The sequence below is a fragment of the Falco rusticolus genome, chromosome 8, assembly GCF_015220075.1.
Source record: "Falco rusticolus isolate bFalRus1 chromosome 8, bFalRus1.pri, whole genome shotgun sequence".
Lineage (NCBI taxonomy): Eukaryota > Metazoa > Chordata > Aves > Falconiformes > Falconidae > Falco > Falco rusticolus.
The window spans coordinates 17,891,658-17,911,126 of NC_051194.1; the positions used below are offsets into that span (position 1 = coordinate 17,891,658).

At 39.4% G+C, this 19,469-nt stretch overlaps 1 protein-coding gene across 1 annotated transcript in view; it reads left to right on the top strand.

Moving 5' to 3' along the window:
* The first annotated feature begins 539 nt into the window (after positions 1–539).
* Positions 540–19,469, top strand: part of KCNIP1 (potassium voltage-gated channel interacting protein 1) — a 439,940-nt gene continuing 421,010 nt past the window's right edge. Inside the window, exon 1 of the mRNA XM_037398045.1 lies at positions 540–929. Coding sequence (XP_037253942.1) covers positions 842–929 — 88 coding nt within the window. The 5' untranslated portion in view covers positions 540–841. The remainder of the gene's footprint in view (positions 930–19,469) is intronic.

Genomic DNA, 19,469 nt, shown 5'->3' on the forward strand with positions numbered 1-19,469 from the left:
GGGGATAAACTCACGGTACATGGTAAGAGGGAGCCTTGTGCGCATCGGACAAGCACAACATGAGGTAGTGTGTAAAAAGTAAAGGTATTAAACAGTGCTGTGCTGCACAGAGGTGTGAGCATAAGCCCCGCAGGCTCTAGGAGCCTGACTGACACATCCCTGAGTGTTGAGCAAATACCCAGCTGAGCAGCGTCTAAGCTGGTAATATTAAAAGGGACTTTTTCTGAGTGCAGCTTTGCTTTTCTACTTCTGGCAGGTTTTGCAGAGGAATCCCCTGCAGCCTTCTATGTGTAAAGTGCAAGTACAGTGTTGGTAGAATTTTCTGGTTCCTTTGGGCCTGATGGGAGTAAAATTGGCAGCTTCATTGAAATCAGCTGGAAAAGAGAACCAAGAAAAGGGTCTTCAAACAGCAGCTTCTTTTTCTTGCAGCAGTCACCACCCTGTGACTCCAGCATTGATTGCTGCATTACCAGTGCCCGGCATGGCAGGCTGCAAAGCCTGGTGAAGCAAATCCCTCCTCCTTCCCTGCCTGGCTGAGGTGTTGCCTGTGCTTAGCAACTTCCATCAGGGCACCGCGGCATGCATGTGCAATCACAGTGGAGAGGCTGAAGGGGAGAGCTATACCTTTAACAAAAAGGGGATGCAAATTTCTCCACTGCAATCTTTCCTAGTAGCTTCAGAGAGGCAAATCTCCGTGCAGAGGCTGGTGCTTTAGTGCATGAGAGCAGAGTTATGTGCATTGCACAAACTGTCGTCTCAACTTTGTAAAGGACTTGCTTTTTTATTTTTTTGTCATACCTGGACTTTATAAGAGAGAAGAGCATTTCTACCCTTTTGAACCATGAGCGGTTGTTCAAAGAGATGCAAGCATGGGATTGTCAAATTTGCCCAGACTATTTTTAATCTCATCACAGGCACTCTCAGCAAAGGTAAGAGAAAACATTTTAGTTCATATCGTTCTTCTCTGCTGTTAGCTTTGTGTGGGGAGTTTTGTAGCCTTTAAGGAGATTTGTGATAGAGTTTATTATTGTCTCTTCAGTGGCGTTCTCGTTTAATTCTGGGAACTGACTGCTCTGAAAGAAGTTGCTGTGTGCAGCGAACACTGGAGCTATGCTGTAAAGCCTTATGTAATTGTTTCTAACTTGTGTAGTTTGTAACCTGTATTTGTCAATCTGACATAGCCCACAACTGTAGCGGGCTATTTCAGTGTGTTCGGAAATGTGCTTCTGAAAGCTGATGTGCAGCTTCAAAAATTGAAGACTTCATAGCTGTCAGTAACTGGTACTTCTCTGTGTCATTTTCTACTTCAGTGTTTCTGCTTGTTTGAAGCATGCGCGTACCTTGGCTCATAATCTAGGTATGCCTTTGAGTACCTTTTGTTTATTTAAGTTTTGCTTGTCACCTACACACCCTGTGTGCCTTACTATGTGGCAGGTGGAACAGTACCAAAATTATTTATGCTGTCCTCTTCACTAAAATCAAACAATTAAAAAAACAAATCCTCTCTTCTTGTTTGGAAGTTTAGTAGTTCCTGTAGTGGTGCACCGAGGTAAGTTTTTGTTGGTTGTTCCTTTTGTGATGATACTTTTCAGCACCACCTATGGCAGCTGGTTAAATGAGTACTGGTGATCTGGTTGGGAACTCCTGACAATAATAAGCAACATTATGCTTGACTGCTGCTTGCCTGTTGAAATGTGGACAATGTTTAGGTGAGGGTCAAACTTCTGCAGGGGTGTGTGTGTGGTTGGAGGGGATGTGATTTATTTTTTGTTACTTTTGTTTGGAATTGATAATACAGTCCGGATTAAGTTATTAGTAGAGAGATTCATATAAGGCTGAAGAGTCTGTGCCATGATGTGGGTTTTTTAAATATAAAGTCTGTAGCTTTTTTTAATGTGTTCATAATCGAGGAGCAAAAATGAAGCATTTCTTTTTCAGGTAAGTTATAATCCTTGTAGTTCTGTGGCTGTGTTGGCTGCCTGCAGCACATGTGCTCCTGCATGAATTTTAATGTTTAAGTTGTTTCCTAGGATAAACTGAAGCAGGCTGAGGTGACTTTTAAAATAGCAAATGTGAAAGTGCCAAGAACTGTTAAGTGCAGCGTGCAGCTTCCTTTTGTAGAAACTGGGGAAATATATTCAATCTGTCTCTCTGGAAAAGAAATAACAGTTCTGAGACAGCATTCTCATATTAACCTTACTGGTTTTCAAAAGAAATCTACACAAGAAAATATCTGTTTCACATAAGGAATGCTGGACAAGTTGGTTGTCTTTAAAGTAAAAACTGGTTTTAAATTGCATCTTTTTGTATTTAATTATTCTTCTTCCACTTGCCCCTGCCCCCATCATCCATAGGCTGTCAAACACCAGCAGAGGAAAGATTAAAAACTTGTAAAAGTCTGTCACAGGAAAAAGCTGTCTGATGTTGGTTATAATTCATGATTAATGCCAAGATGTCTTTTTAATATTAAAAACAAAAGAGAAAATCACAGAAGAAAATATAGCAAAAGAAATTACTTTCACAAATGGTAGGGAAGAGAAAGTAGTGGTAGGATGCTATCTGCAAGACCTTATCTACTATAGCATGTATGTATGGTGTATTTGGTGTAATTTATTTGTGCTTTTTTCAGAAGATAATAGAATGTAGGGTGTAGACTGCTTTAGTCACAAGTTATTGACAATAAACTTTGTGCTGTTTGCTTGAGCTCCCCTTAAGGCAAGCAGAAACCTGTGGTCTTGTAGTGTTTCCCCATGTGCTCATCTAGAGCAGTTCATCTATTGTGGAGTTTTCAAGTAGCCCTTGTGCCTCTACTGCTTGCCTTGCTTTGGCAAAGGGATACATCAATGTTTGAGTCTGACAGTAGAATAACACATATGGAGAGCTAGAAATGGGAGTATGAATGGTCCAAGGCCTGCTTCCCATCCCCACCCTTTCTTCTGAAAGATGCTGCCGTTGTGCCATCATTGTCTTTGCGGCCAATGCAATGGTATTGTACAGTTTTACCCACATCTTTCCTGTGGCAATGTCTCATTTCAAGCTGCTTGAATTAGATAAGGGTGGCTTCCTAGGATTCAAAGCATTTAAAAGTCTGTTAAACTTTTTTTTTCTCCTAGTCAGCTGCTTGTGTTTTGAACTGGAATAACCAGACTGAGGAAGGAATAAACTGTATGAATGAGTTTGTTGCATAGATATCAAAGACCTGCTGTAATTAAAATAAATGTTTCCGTATCATTACCTATGAAACTCATAACTAGAAAGAAAAACATTAGAAATCTTGCTCAGGAGTCTTGAATATTTATTTTTTTTTAAAGTGTTGAGGTTTGTATATTTATCCCAGAGCTGATTGTTTAGTATTTCTTCTAGTAAAAATGGTGTATGTTAAGCCAAGAAATAGAAACTGTTGTATGTTGCTATTATTGTAGGGTTTTAAACTTAGACCATATACATGCTCTTGAATGTTCAAGCAAAATCCTGTGTTCTTCATCCCAATCCTGCCTATTTTCCTTCGTACTTATTAATGTTCTTTATTTTCCTTGTAAAAAGTGTTTAAAGTAAAAATAAAATGTGAGGCACAAGATCCTTTATTTTCTTATGCTTCTATCTTTGAGTGTTATTGTGGTGGCAGATATTCCACAGTTCAGTGAGATGTAGTCCTTAGCTGTGCTCTATGGCTTCTACTTGTCTTAATAATAGCATTTTTCTGTCCCCTTGATTATTTACAGTAATAAAATGATACTGTCTGAGCTGCAGCTATAAAATCATTTTGCAACAGGGTGTGATGAGACAACAGCCTCTCACTGCAGTCTGCAGTGAGGGAATAGGCACACCTGCTAACCCCGAATGGTCACCAGCCAGGTTGGTGTGTCCTGATTTAAATCTGAGCTGCAGCAAATCTATGAGGTTGTAAGCCAAGAAGTTCATAGCTGGTATCTCTGCAGAGCTGGACTAGCAAATTTTGCTAGGTTCCTTCTCACTGTGCTCTTATTTGGAAAAATTTAGTGGCAGAGGTGTCTGCTGCTGTGCAAAAGAAGGCCTCTTCCACCAAGAGCTTTGTGTAGTAAGATGCATGTGGTAAAGAAAATATGCTAGTTGAAGCATATGAAGTATGCAGCTGGTGGAAGAAGAGTAACTCCCTTATTCTGCTTCTTGGCTTGGATGGAGGTCTAGCACTTGCAGGGAAGAGTCCAGAAAAGGCTTTTAGAAGTGGGTTACCCTGGTGATGGACAGTGTGTGATCAGCAGCACTTTTACCAAAGTTGCCTCGAAGTGGTGGTGGTGGTGGTAGAAATGTTTTGTGCGAGGTTTGGGTGTGCTTTCACATAACCTCTACTGTGGTGTGTGAAATAGTAGTTCATTCTCCACACCCTGGGAGCAAGTAGGGATGGTAAGAATGAGTTTGTTGGGGGTTTCCTATTGAGCAGAATGATTAAACTACAAGTCTCTCTGTGAGTGTGAAGATATTGCTAATGTAATTAAAAACCTAGTACAGGAGGACCTTGCTGAGTGACCAAAAATGAAGCTGGCATGAGACCTCTTGGATTTCTATTAATGTGTTATAAATTTCAATGCAAGAATACAAAGATTATTTCTGGCACTAGCTCTTTCAAAAATGTTCCTTTGCAAAAGCTGATAAGATTCTGCAAATTAACTATCCTTTCACCTTTGTTCCCAAGCTGCCCCTCTTTTAGTCATGCTATTAAAATGCTTGCCAAAGGCTCTCATTTCTGTTTTCTTGTTTCTCCCATCTCTGTTCTGCAGTGCAGTTCATCTGCAACTGGTAATTTGTCCATTTTCTTAGTTTTAATTGCCTAATTGTCTGTTCCACTGCAGCGATAAAGTCTTAAAACATCTTGCTCTCCCCACAGCCTCCCTCTGCATGAAAGTATTCTGTTTTACAGAAGTGTGGTCTGTTTTGCTGCTGCTTTGTCAATCCAAATTAGTTAGTCTTGTGAGATGGTAAGGAAAATGCATGGTCCCTTTTAGTAATACACAGGCTCTGTCTCCTCTTAGTGAAAGTTAATCTTGTTCCTTCAGAGCATACTGGCACTGCATTAGGTTTGTCTTCATGTCTCCAGTGTCTGAAAAAGCAAGGGTAGAGTAGATGTTACTAGATGTCCTAAAGACCCAGGAAGGTTTAACATTTGTTCAAGTGATGCTGTGGTTACTGCACCTGTGTGGAATACAAAAATGTACTTGGATTCTCCTGCTGCTGCATAGCTTACTTTCAGCCCTTGAGTTCTGGCTATTCCTTCAAATTTAGAGAAGCTCTGATTCAGAGGGCTCTTCTAAAAGCCTTTTGTGTCTGTTCTTTCTTTACAGAACTTTTCTGAGTGTTTTAAATGTCCTTTTAATAAGGAAACTGTACAGAAGCCAGGTTAATAACATGCTGTTAGAGTGGGATTAGAGCTTATCCACGTTTCCCAGGTGGTCCTGAAAAGTAAGTGAGGGTTTCTGTGCAGAAGATGCTGGTGTAAAGCCCCAGTTAGAAAAGGACTGCCACTATAACGGGCAGAGTAAGAGTCTTCACTGTGCATCTTTAGAGAGAAGTCCACAACTGCTGAAGCCTCACAGTTCAGAACCTGATCCAAAACTCTCCCCAGTGAAGCTCTCCAATTTTACTACGTGGCTGGTAGGAACTCTTGCGTGGTGTGTCTGTGGTTCTTGTTTTGCTTTTTAAAAACCCAGCATATCTAGTTATATTTTCTCCATACTGATGAATCTTTGACCCACAAAGCAAAATATACCTCTGTTTGGCATGTTACACATGTTTTATGTCTATGAAAAATGAACTACAAATAAATCTTTTTTTTTTCCACAAAGTATGTACCACTTGAGCCATGTATGTACACACATTTCACTTCTGTCTTTCATCAGGAGCAAGATATAATAATAAGTATATATTTTTTTGCATAACTGATGGATTAATCTGCAGATTCTCTAATAAAAAAATTTAAAATCAATAAAGTAATCATGTTGGATTCTATAGCACTGGAACAACTTAGGAAAATTTGGCATCCTATTGTGTGTAGGGGCTTTTTTTGGTTGGGTTTGGTGTTTTTTCTCTCTTCCCCCCCCCCCCCCCCCCTTTTTTTTTTCTTCTCATAATTGGTGGGCTGAAGAAAGAATTCTGACCCATGCTGTAGCTGTATTGATATGCTAATTGTACATGTAGGTTTTGTCATTTAAAATGGTGTAAAATGAACATGCCACAGTATATTTTGACCTAATGGACCATAATAATGTCCACCTAATGAATGGTTGTAAGTGTAAACAGATAACTTCTGAAGATGGCTTGACATAACTGGGTACTAGCATGTATTAAATAATTGTAAAAATAGCTTTAATTAACACATGAAGTGTAATTTTAAGATGTAGTTTTATCTCCAATAACACAGTACTAAAGGGTAACAATAAGGTAACACTTGTACATCTCTTCTGTGCTCAGAAACTAGTCTTGAGCTGCCAGTCGACTCTGTTTGGTTTGGGCTATATTCTGCAAGTTTCTTTATTAATTACTCCTGGTCTGTAGAGTGTGTTCAAATGTTGATCACCTTGGTGCTAACAACAAAACAAGCAGTGGTGTTTCTACTCCATGCTGGGTGCCTGGTAAAGCTAACTTGTTTCCTAAGCAGGAATCCCATTGTTAGGGAAGCAAATGAAATTCTGTCGACTATTCTTTATGATGGTATTTGTGGGATTCCTGTTCTTAAACCTTTGTTTTTGTTGTTTTGATATGATTAGTAGGGCTCAAAGATGGTAATGTAATGGAAAGCAGGCATGGGGAAATTTTAACTATAGCAGCATTTAAGCTTGTGATGTAATTGGAATGAATATTCATGGCCAACTTGTTCCACATTTGCACAGCTTTACTAAAAACCAGTAGCATGCATATATAATTTGACTTTCACTTCTCAGCTGGCTTTAACTTCTAATGTCATTCTTTGTAATGAGCGTTTCACAACATTTGGCTTGCAGGGCACGTGAGAGGAGTACATTTAATGCCAATAACTAGAAGTAAAGTAGTCTGAGGTTTAAAATCAGAGTGATTGAATGCTTTCTTTTGTAAATGGCAGACGTGGTACAGTAGCCTTACATTACAGAGTGAGAGAGAAATTGCTGCTGCAGGCTTGATGAGGTGCTCATCTTGTAAAGCCAAAATAGAGTTCTGAGAGTGTAAAAATAAAACCTTGTTATATAATTTACATAATTGCATCTAGCAAAATTAATACCATTTTAATCTATTTCAATCTGAGAATTGTCCCTAAACATTTAAAAATCTAGTAAAGAACAAGTGTTTAACTTGCCTGGCTTTGAGATTGAGTGGCACCTTCAACTTTTAAGTGTGTGTGTCTCTCAGATGTGCAAAAATGGCATGGCATTTTTCTAATGCTTTCTTTATTTTTAATGATACAATGGTGTTTTGCCATTTTAAAATCTTTGTACCTGGAAAAGCAGATGTTTGGTTCTGCATTATTTCAGCTAGAGTCATGTTTAAACTGGGTAATGGGAGACGTAATGAACACATACTGCACTTCTTTCATGATGGATGTGTGTTTTACTCAGTGGAACAGCAACCATCATATACTGAAACTACTTTCCTAACTCAGCCTGTGAAGCAAGGAAACAAAGACTAAATCTACATAGAAAAGTGGATGATAAAGGCGCTCTTAAACTCTTGTCTGCTTCCTTCATGTTCTAGCTATGAATAGATGCGTCAAAGCTGTTGCTAAGTGTGAGGAAAATCATGTGAACTCCAAAGAAAGATTCTTGGTGCCCTAGTTCAAGTCTAGTTCAAGAATCCCAGGAATTTTAACCCCCCTCACCAGCCAAAGTGAATTAGGAATTAGCCAGGTAGGGGTGACCATGTTTCAGGGGTTTGGGTGGAGCTGTTCTGCTCAAGCTGCGCCAGTTTATAGAGGTGATTATATAGCAGTGGTGATCTGGAACACCTGTGATTGAGGCACTAACTGTGGGACTGCTCTGCCTTTCTCTGTCCCTCTTGCAGCTTTCCTGCTAACAGGGCTGTGCCATTTTCCTCTTCTTTATGGGCTTCTGACTATCACACTTTTAAAATATTTACTTTGTCACTGGATGCAGGGTCACTAGCAGGAGTGGATTTCAAGGTAAGGATCAAGAAACTTATTCGTCTCTGTGGATCCAGTTTTACTTGCATAGAAACTCACCTGAAAGCAATGTAAGTAATGGAATACTTCAGTTGCCTGAAATTGTTCTGTCATGTTTTCAGACCCTGCAATAACGGTGTCAGTCTTCATCAAACAAATATGGTTTAAAACATGTCTTTGAATTGGCTGTATTTCCATATAATCTGCTGTTGAAGGTGACATGTTCTGGGGTTTTTTTGGTCTACACCCTCATAGTTTTGCTATAAATGTCATTTATTTTTTATATATTGTCTTGTCTATGGGTTTTATTGCCAAAATGTTGTATGCTTCAGGTGAATGTGTTGCATAATGTTTTGATTAAGGCAATAATTCACAACAGTATTGCATACATTATCCAGTCTAAATTAAAGTGTGTGTTGGCTACAAGTGAAATTAATAAGCACCTGGAAATATCATTCTCTTAAAGTGTTTTTGTACATTCAGTTGGGAAGATGATAATGGAGGATGATGGTGTGGGGCAGTATTCCAGTGAAATATGCACGCTTTAACATAAGTACTCACAAACGTGTTGCTGTTACTTTGCAGTTTGAGTGTCTGCTTTAGAGTAAATGATAAACACAATAGATCATCTGTCTTCCAAAGAATAATGAAAACATACATAGCCATTCTTAGAGTGGAATAGTCTGGTTTAGACTTTTAAATTCACAACTCCCCATGGTTACCCATGATAAAGCATTATTACTACTGCACAATAAAGCTAGTGATGACTCTAAGCAGGATAAGCCTCTGATAGTACACCAACATTCCAATGTTTGCGTGGGTTCCTGGAATGAACTGAGAATACAAAGTGTGAGAGATCTTTATCGTTTATATATTGGTAGAGGTAAACATGTTAGTTTAAAGAAATGATCATGACATGTTCTACATCAAAGTGCTTAGCCTAATACTATAAAATATGGCTCTTGTCACACCCCCTTGAAGTAGTAAAACTTCAGTTGTCTGTTGACAGAAGTTGAATAAGATTCAGTCTAAGAGGAGGCCAACAAAAATGAAAACCACATTTCCAAGCATAAAAAAGTTAGCTTGAAGCTTTCAAAGGCATAAAAAGTAAGATAGACTTCTCTATTTCCTACTTAAAGGTTTAGGTTTTTTTGCTGTGATGATTTTTGGGTTTTGGGGGGGGGGGGTGTTGGTTTTTTAATCCCATACCTGTTGCATTCTATGTGTACAAGGAGTAGCAGTTCTTCAGGTTATGTACTTTAGGGAAAGTCATAAATGTCACAGGTTTTTGACTTGGGTCTGAAAATGTTTGCAAGCTCCCCAGTTGTTGAATTGTGTGTTTATGTTGATGCTCTGAAAAGAATTTTATCACTTGTTTCATGAGAAGCAATTTGAGATTCAATGAATGAAAGCATTGTATAAATGTAATCCATACTGCAGATGGTAACTCAGGATGCTGCAGTGATTGTTATTGGCAGCATGGTGAGCTGTGATAACTAGGGTCCTTTCAGTTCTCAAAAGTTCTCACTCATGCAGTTGTAGTGATGCGAATCACTCCAGAAACTTAAAGGAGTGCTGTTTGTATTGAGGGCTGGCATTTGAATTTATAGGGAAATACCTCATGCTGTGCCTTATGTTCATCTTGGAAATAATTCTGCTTTTTGTGAGATTTCTGTCTTCTCATAAATACAGGAAAACAGAAGAAACATTTGGAATGTGAACATTACTCTGCAAAATCACCATTACAAACTGAATATATTTGCAGTATTTCATGGAGAGGTAAATCATCAAGACCATGGGCTGTCTTGTGAAGGCAGCTGTGATAAACAAGCTGTGCATTTGTCTTTATAAGAGGAAGAAATGACAATATTAGACAAACTTATCTGACAAGCTATAGTATGCAAATAAACAAGGGGGCACAGAGCTACGAATACTTTTAACAGTCTTTGGGATTGTTTAGGAAGTTGGGGGAAGGGGGAATTCAAGCCTTAAATGCTTATTAAATATTGTTGCCTATTATGCAGCTAATAGCACAAGCAAGGAAATATTTAAACCAAGAACTGCTTCTGATAGAGTACAGCAAATCAGACCATAACAGGTGACGTGGGTGTGATAATGTACATCTGCAGGAAGTAATTCTGCCTAGCAAGGATGGGGAGTGGAGAGCTGAAGCCATCTTGAAGCTTCTGTCCATCTCTCTTTTTTTCAGAGACAGAGTGCTGCCATTCTTACAGAGCCTAATTTAGCATTTTTAAATGCTTTTGTAGGAGCTTAATTGTTTTATTCCATCTTCAGACTTACCCAGCTTTGCTATGCACTCAGTGTGTGACAAAAGTAGGTATTCTGTAGGTATAAAAATTGAGTGTGATATATACAAGGTGGGCAGAATGAACCTGTTGTCTTCTGTTATGGTTTGTTTTGGATTTTCCATAGCACATCTTCTGCAGGTTGGATAACCTCAGGTAATGGAAGAAACAACCTGTGTTTCATGGTAATCTTCACTTGCAAGGACGAGACTCTGGATCAGCTTCTATAGAACAAAATCTTAAGCACAAGTTCTTTTTGTGGTTTCTGGAGTTGTGTATCTGGGGTTTTGGGGGGGGTTTTTTGTTTATATTTGATATACCAAAAGTGACTTGTCAGGCATAAAGCTGAAAAGATTATTTGAGAACAACATCCATTTCAGGATTTGTTTATTTTGACTTTGGCTCTCTAAATCCTATTGAATTTTAAAAGTTGAGGGGTAAATCCCTTTACAAGGAATCAGACACAGAAGAAAATTTTACGAAAGGCCATCTTTTTGGCTTTATGCAGAAATACTTGCTTTGCTCTTAATGACTCAGTACAAGGGGCAGAAGTATGATCCATAGTGACTACAGTAAGCCACAACCCTGATATCACTAGAATTATAATCAGTTTTTGGGATAAAGATTTTGACCAACTTGTCTAAGAATCTATAGTGAGCTTTACTGCTCAGGACCGCTATGTGAGAGGGTTTTTTTTCTTCTTTTTCTGTCTGTGACTTGGCTAACAACTCATCCTGTGAGTGCGCTTGTTACCTTCAGAGGAATTAGTCCACCAGTTAATTTGACATGCCGTGTCTTTCCTGTGTGTTTGATCTGGTTTTTGAGAAAAATGCTCTGTGTACTTGCAGTGTTTTACATAAATAATAAGTAGCCATGAGAATTTTGTAAAATGACTGGTCAGTAGCTGTAGAAACAAACAGGCATAGTGGCAAAGCCTGGCGTTTCTAGCATTCTCACAGTATCTATCGCCTTCAGCTAAAATCAGCCTCCAGATAGCTGAAGGCTATCGATGTCCTCATAAAAACAATTTATCTGAGAATAACCTAACGGTTAGTATTTTTCTATGCCACAGAGAGTAACCATAATGAAGACTAGCTCTTAAAACCTGTTTGAGACCTACTTATTTTTGGGCTATGTGTTTTCTGGTGGTGTGCTTTGTGACACTTTGTGCACTTAAAGTTGGGCAATACCGCATTACAAAGTCTCTTTCAGCAATAAACACTTGATATTATGGATACATAGACATGTAGATGCTTGCTGGAAGTGCATTTTTCTCCTGTTTGAGAGCAACATGAATATTGCAGCACCGATCTGTTAAGCAAGGGGCTTAAAATGGTGGTCTGATATCCAGGACATGTGAAGCGGTACAACTCTGCAGCACTTCAAGATCTGACCTAATTATTTTGGCACTTGATGTCCTGCTAGAAAAGAAACGCTACCCTTAGCAAAATTAACTTGCTAGATCTGGGTGTGAGGTTTTGTAAACGCTGTGCCAGGAAAAGGATAATATATTTGATAAGTGTATATATTTCCCAAACACAAGAACCTTGGGTTTACATTTGAAAAGAAATTTGTAATTTCTCTAAGTCTTCATCCCTTGAAAGTATTTTAATGTCCTTTGTCCACTGTTATACGTCTTAAGGGATAGATGTCAGGAAATTTTTGAAAAACTGATTTCCCTTTAGGTAAATAATGTCGTGTGTCTAAACTACAGTGTTTCTTACATATCTTAGGAAGAGAAGGAATAAGATATTTCAGAGGAATTTCTAGATTGTTGTGAATATGATTCCGGTTCTTTCAAGTTGCTGTTTGACTCAAATTTCTGACCTCTCCTTGTAGAGATATCTAAAGTAGATTAAAAAAAACCCAAAAAAACAACCACACATGTTTTCATGGTAATGTGAAAATAATTTGTGCACTTAATTCCAGATGAGGAATCTGGTGAATGCTATCACTAAATAAAATAAAATAAAAATCAGCATCGTGTTTCAAGAACTAATATATTTTCTAGAGTTGTTCCATGCTGCTGTCTGAAGTAAAGTATTTCCTAAGATGAAATAAACTGGTGAATTGCCCTTTAAAAAGCTAAAACTCAAGTGGATTACTTGTAGTAAACTCATGAGCATTTGGATTAGTTTAAATGTTCCAGACTATCTAAAAATAGTCTCAGAAGCTGCAGAAGAGGATGCAGTGAGCAGCGTTCATGCTGGGCAAGACATCCTTTAACTTATATGTGTAGGGGTTTTGTTGTTTTAACAAAGCCATTGTCTAGTTTGAAAAGAAAAAAAATTCTGGTACACTTCAAAGAACACTCTAAATACTATAGTGTGGCTACAAGGCCTATTAGTGCTTATTTTAATAAAGAACAAACTACCATAAACCCCCTTTACTTTTTAAGAAATATGTGGAATTGTTTGGCGTGGGCTTCTCCTAGCAGTAGTATAAAATGAACTTTAGATTTGCAGCCCTTATTGTTGCCTTCTAGATTAAAGCAGGAGATACTCAGTTCATGGGCACAGAGGAAATCTGCAGAACAGCACACAGAAAATGTTCCTATTGATCAAAAAATGTTTAAGTGTTCGATTTCTTTGTCCTTGTTCATGAACTTGACCAATGCTGCTTTCAACGGCCGTATCTGGCAGAGATGAAGAGTTTACTCAAATATCTATTCTTTGCCTTCTAGCCATGATAACATTAAGCTGTGTGAGGTGGCCAGAAGCATCTTTGATTGCCAGCCACTTATTGCTGCTTTCTTATGTATACAGTATCTTGTTTTGCTGCAGACTTAAATGTTTCTTTCCGGTATGTTGAAGTACTTAACTGTGCCTTTTCCATGTATTACACCCCTCTTTCCTCTCCAGTTGTGGAGCTATAATTTAGCTCCATTCTACTCTTTATCAGTTAACTGACAAAATGAGAGACACCCCCCAGCACATGACTTGGAAGTCCCTTGAGAAATGTTGAAGGAGGTTGTGTGATATTGTTCTGATTAAATCTTCCTATCAATGATTTTATTTCATAGAATCATGGAATGGTTTGAGTTGGAAGGGACCTTAAAGATCATTTAGTGCCAAACACCTGCCCCAACCAACCTGGCCTTGAATACTTCTAGGGATGGGGCATCCACAGCTTCTCTGGGAAGTATTTCTGTAAGTATTTGCATAATTACCTTAGAATCATTTATGTTGGAAAAGGCCTTTAAGATCATCAGGTCCAACCGTTAACCCAGCACTGCCAAGCCCAGCACTAAACCATGTCCCTAAGTGCCACATCTATTTTAAACACCTCCAGGGATGGTGATTCCACTACCTCCCTGGGCAGCCTGGTCCAATGTCTGACCACCCTTTCTGTGAAGAAATTTTTCCTAATCTCCAATCTAAACCTCCCCTGGTGCAACCTGAGGCCGTTTCCTCTTGTCCTGTCACTTGTTACCTGGAGAAGAGACCGACCTCCCTGCCTGCAGCCCCTGCCAGGCAGCTGTGGGGAGCGATAAGGTCCCCCCGGAGCCTTCTCCAGACTAAACCCCCCCAGTTCCCCCCGCCGCCCCTCCCAGCACTTGTGCCCCAGCCCCTTCCCCAGCCCCGTGCCCAGCTCTGGACACGCTCCAGCCCCTCCATGTCCCTCTGGCCGTGAGGGGCCCAAACCCGAACCCAGGGTTCAAGGGGTGGCCTCACCAGTGCTGAGCACAGGGGGACGGGCACTGCCCTGGCCCTGCTGGCCACGCTGTCCCGGCTACGAGCCAGGGTGCTGCTGGCCTCCTTGGCCACCCGGGCACGCTGCTGGCTCCTGCCCAGCTGTCTAATCCCATTGATATCCCTTTATAAGGCTGCAGTAGTGCTATAATATAGTCCATGTTTTCACCTCCCATCCTACCTTATAAAAAGATATTTCTGAGCAAGTTAAACATACATTGCACTAGCATGCTTTTTATGACAAATGTTGATAATATTCAACAAATACCTGTACACAGTATTAGTGCATATATAAAGCAGTGAGTAGTTAGTAGTCAGATAAATAAAAACCAAACTAAACTGCTAGCACTGTACACAAATGGCAATTGCAAGCTGATCCATTCCATCTTAGTAATTGGGCTTGCTAATGCTGCTGTAGGAATGCCTTGTGTTGTGCAAATCAAGAAGCAAACATCCCAGTTTTCTTGCAAGCTGTTTTATGAAAGGACAAAGGGAAGCAACTGTCCCAGCCCTCAGATCCTGGGCTCTGAATTCTGAACATGATGCCAGAAGTATAAAGAACTAAAAAAATTATATGGACTGTGGCTCCAAAATTGGAAAACTGCATGTAGCGCTGAAACATCTTCTCATAAGTCAGCTTACAGTAAAAACCCTTTTATTTCAGTGTTTGGCATAAATACAGTACTGTAAAAGCAAAGAAATAAGCTAAATTGAGTTCCACTATTGCAACAATATTGAGTCCAGTAAATGAAAATGCTTCCTCCTTTGCAAATATTGGCTTTTGTTAGCAGCCTTAAACTTCTTGGAACAATTCCCATTGACTTACCCAAGTAGCTAAATAAGTTTTGAAAAACAAGCTGGTTTTAATACTGTAGCTTCAACAACACAGATACCAAAATATAGCCTTGTCTATGTAACCTGAGCTGGGGCTGAAGCTGCTCTGGAACTGGGAGCTAAAAACACTGATGTGTTTGCAAGGACTCAGCAAAGTATTTGCTACTGCCTTAAGGTATTAAAGGAGGAGCTATAATGAAATAAATGCTGACTTGGTAAGAGTTGCGGAGTTCATTTTGACAAGTGCATGTGCTACGCACCCGGCTCTCTCTTTGGCTCTCTCTTTGCCCTCCTGTCCCTAAGCCATAAAGGGTTCTGGCATCACACTACTGGAGAAGAGGATATAAAAGCTGTGCAGTAGCCAGGAACATTTTCCAGCCTAAGAAAAGCCTGAAAAAATCTTATGTCTTGCAGCAGGGCTGGGTCAGCAGGTCTCACAGAAGTGAGACGCGAGAGGCTCTGGCTGCTCCTGACTGCCTCTTACAACAAGGGACATTACCCTTCATTTAGAGCTTACTGGGAAAGAGAGAAAATGGTATGAGCAGCTTATGTCTTTCATGAAAAACTTTTTTTTTTTTTAAACAAGATTATGCACAGGTTCCTCTCTTATTTAATTTATCAGGAAAATAATGACTGGAAATCTTGTGGCTGGCACTTGCTAAGCCTTTCTCTCTGCAAGCTCTGTGTTGCAAGGGACTCGTTTTCCACTTATCCACAGCAATGTCTCGACATTCTTGCTGTTTTTTCTTCTAATACTGATAAATAAAGCTATTAACAGGCTACTGGTATAGTTGTTGATGTGACCATCTGTCACAGACACCTTCCATTTCATAATGTAGCACAACTGTAATACTAGGACGCAGATTACTCAGGGATAGAAATGTACGTACTGGCAATATTTCTAGTTTTCACTCCTCTTTCTAGTGGAGCGGTATGTAAACTGGTATAGGTACACCAGCCTCCCCAAGTGAAAGGAGTCACGTGGGCTTTAAATGCTGGAGTATGCTGTAATGACATTGCAGTATTAGAAAGTAAAGGGTGAAGCTGCATATGGGACCAAGGAGGGGGAAGGACTGTAAGCTTGAAAATGCTCTATGCCGGCAGTTGCCATGGTGCAACTTTACTAACACACATCTTTTCCTTGCTCCAATGTTATGCTAATATTAAACAATACATTATAGCCATCAAATGCTACCCTGTGTGTTTCTTAAACAATAAAATCAACACAAGAAAACCCAAACCTGCCCATGCCAAATAAAGTTCTGTAAAGCAGTTTCAGGTAGGGGTTTTATTTTATTGTCTTGAAGAAAGTTTGTTGCTCCATGTTCAGGAGGTGAATGCAGTTTCTGTAGGCCAGCAAACAGAGTTTCATGGTGATTTAGGAGCCCTAGTGAACTGTAAAACAGTTAAAGTAAGCTATCTTTACACTTCCTTCTGAAGTCCTTTGTGTAAAAACATTTTTTTTCAGCTTAAATTAACTGGTTTTGGTGCTTGGAAGCACAGTAGTATAGGCTCCTCCATTCTTATTGCTGTGTAGGAATTAAAGCTGGCATCTTTTCTGACAAGAGCAGCAATAGCATGGGATGGAATCTCAGAAAGGAGCTTTTTTTGTTATTTGGGCCTGGTTTCGGAGGAATAACCACAAACAGTTATGCTTTTTCTACTTTGTTCACTGCAGTTCATATCACACTGAAAATACTATGCCATATCCTTAGAGTTTTTCAACTTGCACACCATTAATGTTTTTCATTTTTCACTATCAATGTTACAATTGTATGATCTGTTCATGCTGTTAGAATTATGAAATGGATGTTTCAGTTTTGAGATATTGGAAGGGGTTAGGGAAATTACAAATTTAGATGCCTACATTTTAACAGAGAAGACCTTGTCCTAATTAAAGAATGGCTTAAATTTGCTCGGTTTCAAGTCCTGTGTACAAAGTTGTCTTGGTTGCTATCTTCCATGTAAAGCATGAACAATAATTTAACTTCCTCATTATTCATCCTTGAGTTTGAAATCACAAAGCCTCATCTCTTCTCTGTAACTTAAACTTCCTATCAACCTATGTGTGTGTTTCCTTTCTAAATTCATTAGTTCATTAATTTTTGTCCTTGCTTCTTGTTCAGTTTCCAGTAATAGAATGTGAGAGAGCCAAGAAAACTGTCTGCTGGAGACATCTCTTTTTAATAACTTTGTATTAGTGCTGCTGTGCCCCTACCCAGAATTCATTTGCTAAGAAGGCTTTATAGGAAAACCTGTCTCATGGTGCTTGGCAGAGAAAACGCAATGCCTAACTGTAATGAGTATTGATTGGTTTTAATTTGTTTGGTGTACAATAAGAACAAAGTTTCTCTTATGTTGGGTAAGGAAGTGAAAGTTGAGCGATATCCATTTCCCACCTATCTTAGACTGTTCTTATTGCAGCCATGCAGGGCACGAGTACAGCTGACTTTTAGGTGAGCAGTTAGACAGCCATGAGATCAAATTGCAGCAAACTTACTCAATTCACTTAAGGGGAATCTTCTTCTCACAAGCTGTAGTTTGAGAGGGGGAGGTTGATTTGGCATTGAAGGAGAAGTTGGTGCTGTCTCTCACCTGATTCCAGAGTTGCAGTCCTTCTAGAGCTCTAGTTTCATAATTAACTACTTTACAATTTTGTGTTTTATATTAGTCCATGAATAAGCACCATGTCTACATATTTTGAACTCCTTCTTTTTTATTTTTTAACTCTTTTAGTCATGACTGCAAGTGATTTGCATGGGAATTCCCACTTGAGTGCTGTTCTCTCACCTACTGGATTTTCAATGAGTTAAAACTTTGGCCAATTTCCCTGATGGTTTCTTCCCAGGAAGCGTTTCTTCTTGTTTGACTTGAGCATAATCTGTGTTTGGAGACAAAATTTTATAGTGACAGTAATAGTAATAAGGTTGACAACTTTTTTTTTTTTTTTTTTTTTAAATAGCTGTTGTAATTTACTCAGGTCAAGAAGTGAAAGAAGGCACTCTTTCGGGTTTTGGGTTTCTTTCTCCTTCCTTTAAATGTGTCAGATCTTGTAATGGTTTTATCCATCATGGATGATGATGCTATATTTGTTTCCACTGTAATTCAGAAATTTGTTTATGGATTGAAAGTTTTTAAGAGAGTGTCACAAATGCTGCTGATAAGCCTTTGTGCAAGACTTCACATTTAGATTTGAGTCAGCTCAAAAATGTGTTTAAAAAATAAGAAAAACAAAAAGACTTGCAAACAGCCAGGCTGTTTGGTATTGGCCACACATCTGAAGTGGCTTAACTGTTGAAGTAATTCTATTACAGGTGCAGAATGAATTATTTATGAGGAAATTTGTAGCAGACTTAGTGGCTTCACAAAGTAGTATATAGGTATGTTGGGCTAAAAGCTGCTGACTGTGGTGTAGCTCTGATCCGCCCCTGAGATCTGTCATTGTGTGTACATAGGTATTGATATTGGCTCCAGCAGTGTTCCATTTTCAGATCAAAGTAAATTTTGGTTTGACCAGGTAATAATGCCATTGCAAAGTGTCGCACTGGAGGTTCACGTCTGCAGCGCTGCACGTGTCTATTGAGACTGTGACAGAGCAATGTGGTGGTCTTAGAGATCTCTGGCATCCTGTCAGTCATACCCTTGAATAGAGGCTAATTCTGAGCAGGCTGAGGATTCAAGCAACAAAACCTTTCAACATCCAAGCAACATATGGTAAGTCACATGCTCAGTGTAGTAATAAAGAGGGGGCAAAAAGGCTTGTTATCTTCATCTGTCCAATGGGGGACCTCTTGGTCTCTGCATGAGGTTCCTAGGCTCTGTTGCAACAGGAAGATTTGAACAACTAATGACATTAAGGAACAAAAAGCTTATGCCGTTATCAAATTCATTAAACTTGGAAATAAACTTTTAGAGTGTACCGTCCTCGCTCATCCAAAATCAAACGTCATAAGTGCCACTCTTTAGTAAACAGCCTAGTATCCTCAGTGACTTTAATGAAAGCCTATCTGCTTCTTATGTAGCCACGCCTGCTGGGAGGTATTAGGAAGACAGTGTTACTGGTAAAGTCACTCTCAGCACTGCATGTGTTTTATAAAAAGGCCTTGATTTTCTCCTGGCCTGACAGCTGCAGTGCTTGGGAGGTATTGTATTATAAGTGTGCCAGTTGTCTGGCTTTCCTGCAGCATGCTAACAGGAGATGAAGGAGAGGAGAAGTATACTTCTTCCTCGTTACCCCAACCAGTGACCAGGACATTTTGCTGTAGCTTAAGGTGTTGAGGATCTGCCTTTTCACAGGCAACTATTTGTTTGCTAGTGTTTGATGTATCTCTGACAGAATCCTTGAACGAGCAAGGTGAAAGAACTCTTGTTCCAGATGTGACATCTGGGCAGGATGGAGCTGTGCTTGTCAATGGATGCTCATTGCCATTCCTGCACTTTCCAGCAAGTGCAAAAAGGAGGATGTGGTGTTCTATATGAAAATGCTGTTGTTTTCCTATTATGTAAGAAGCAAAC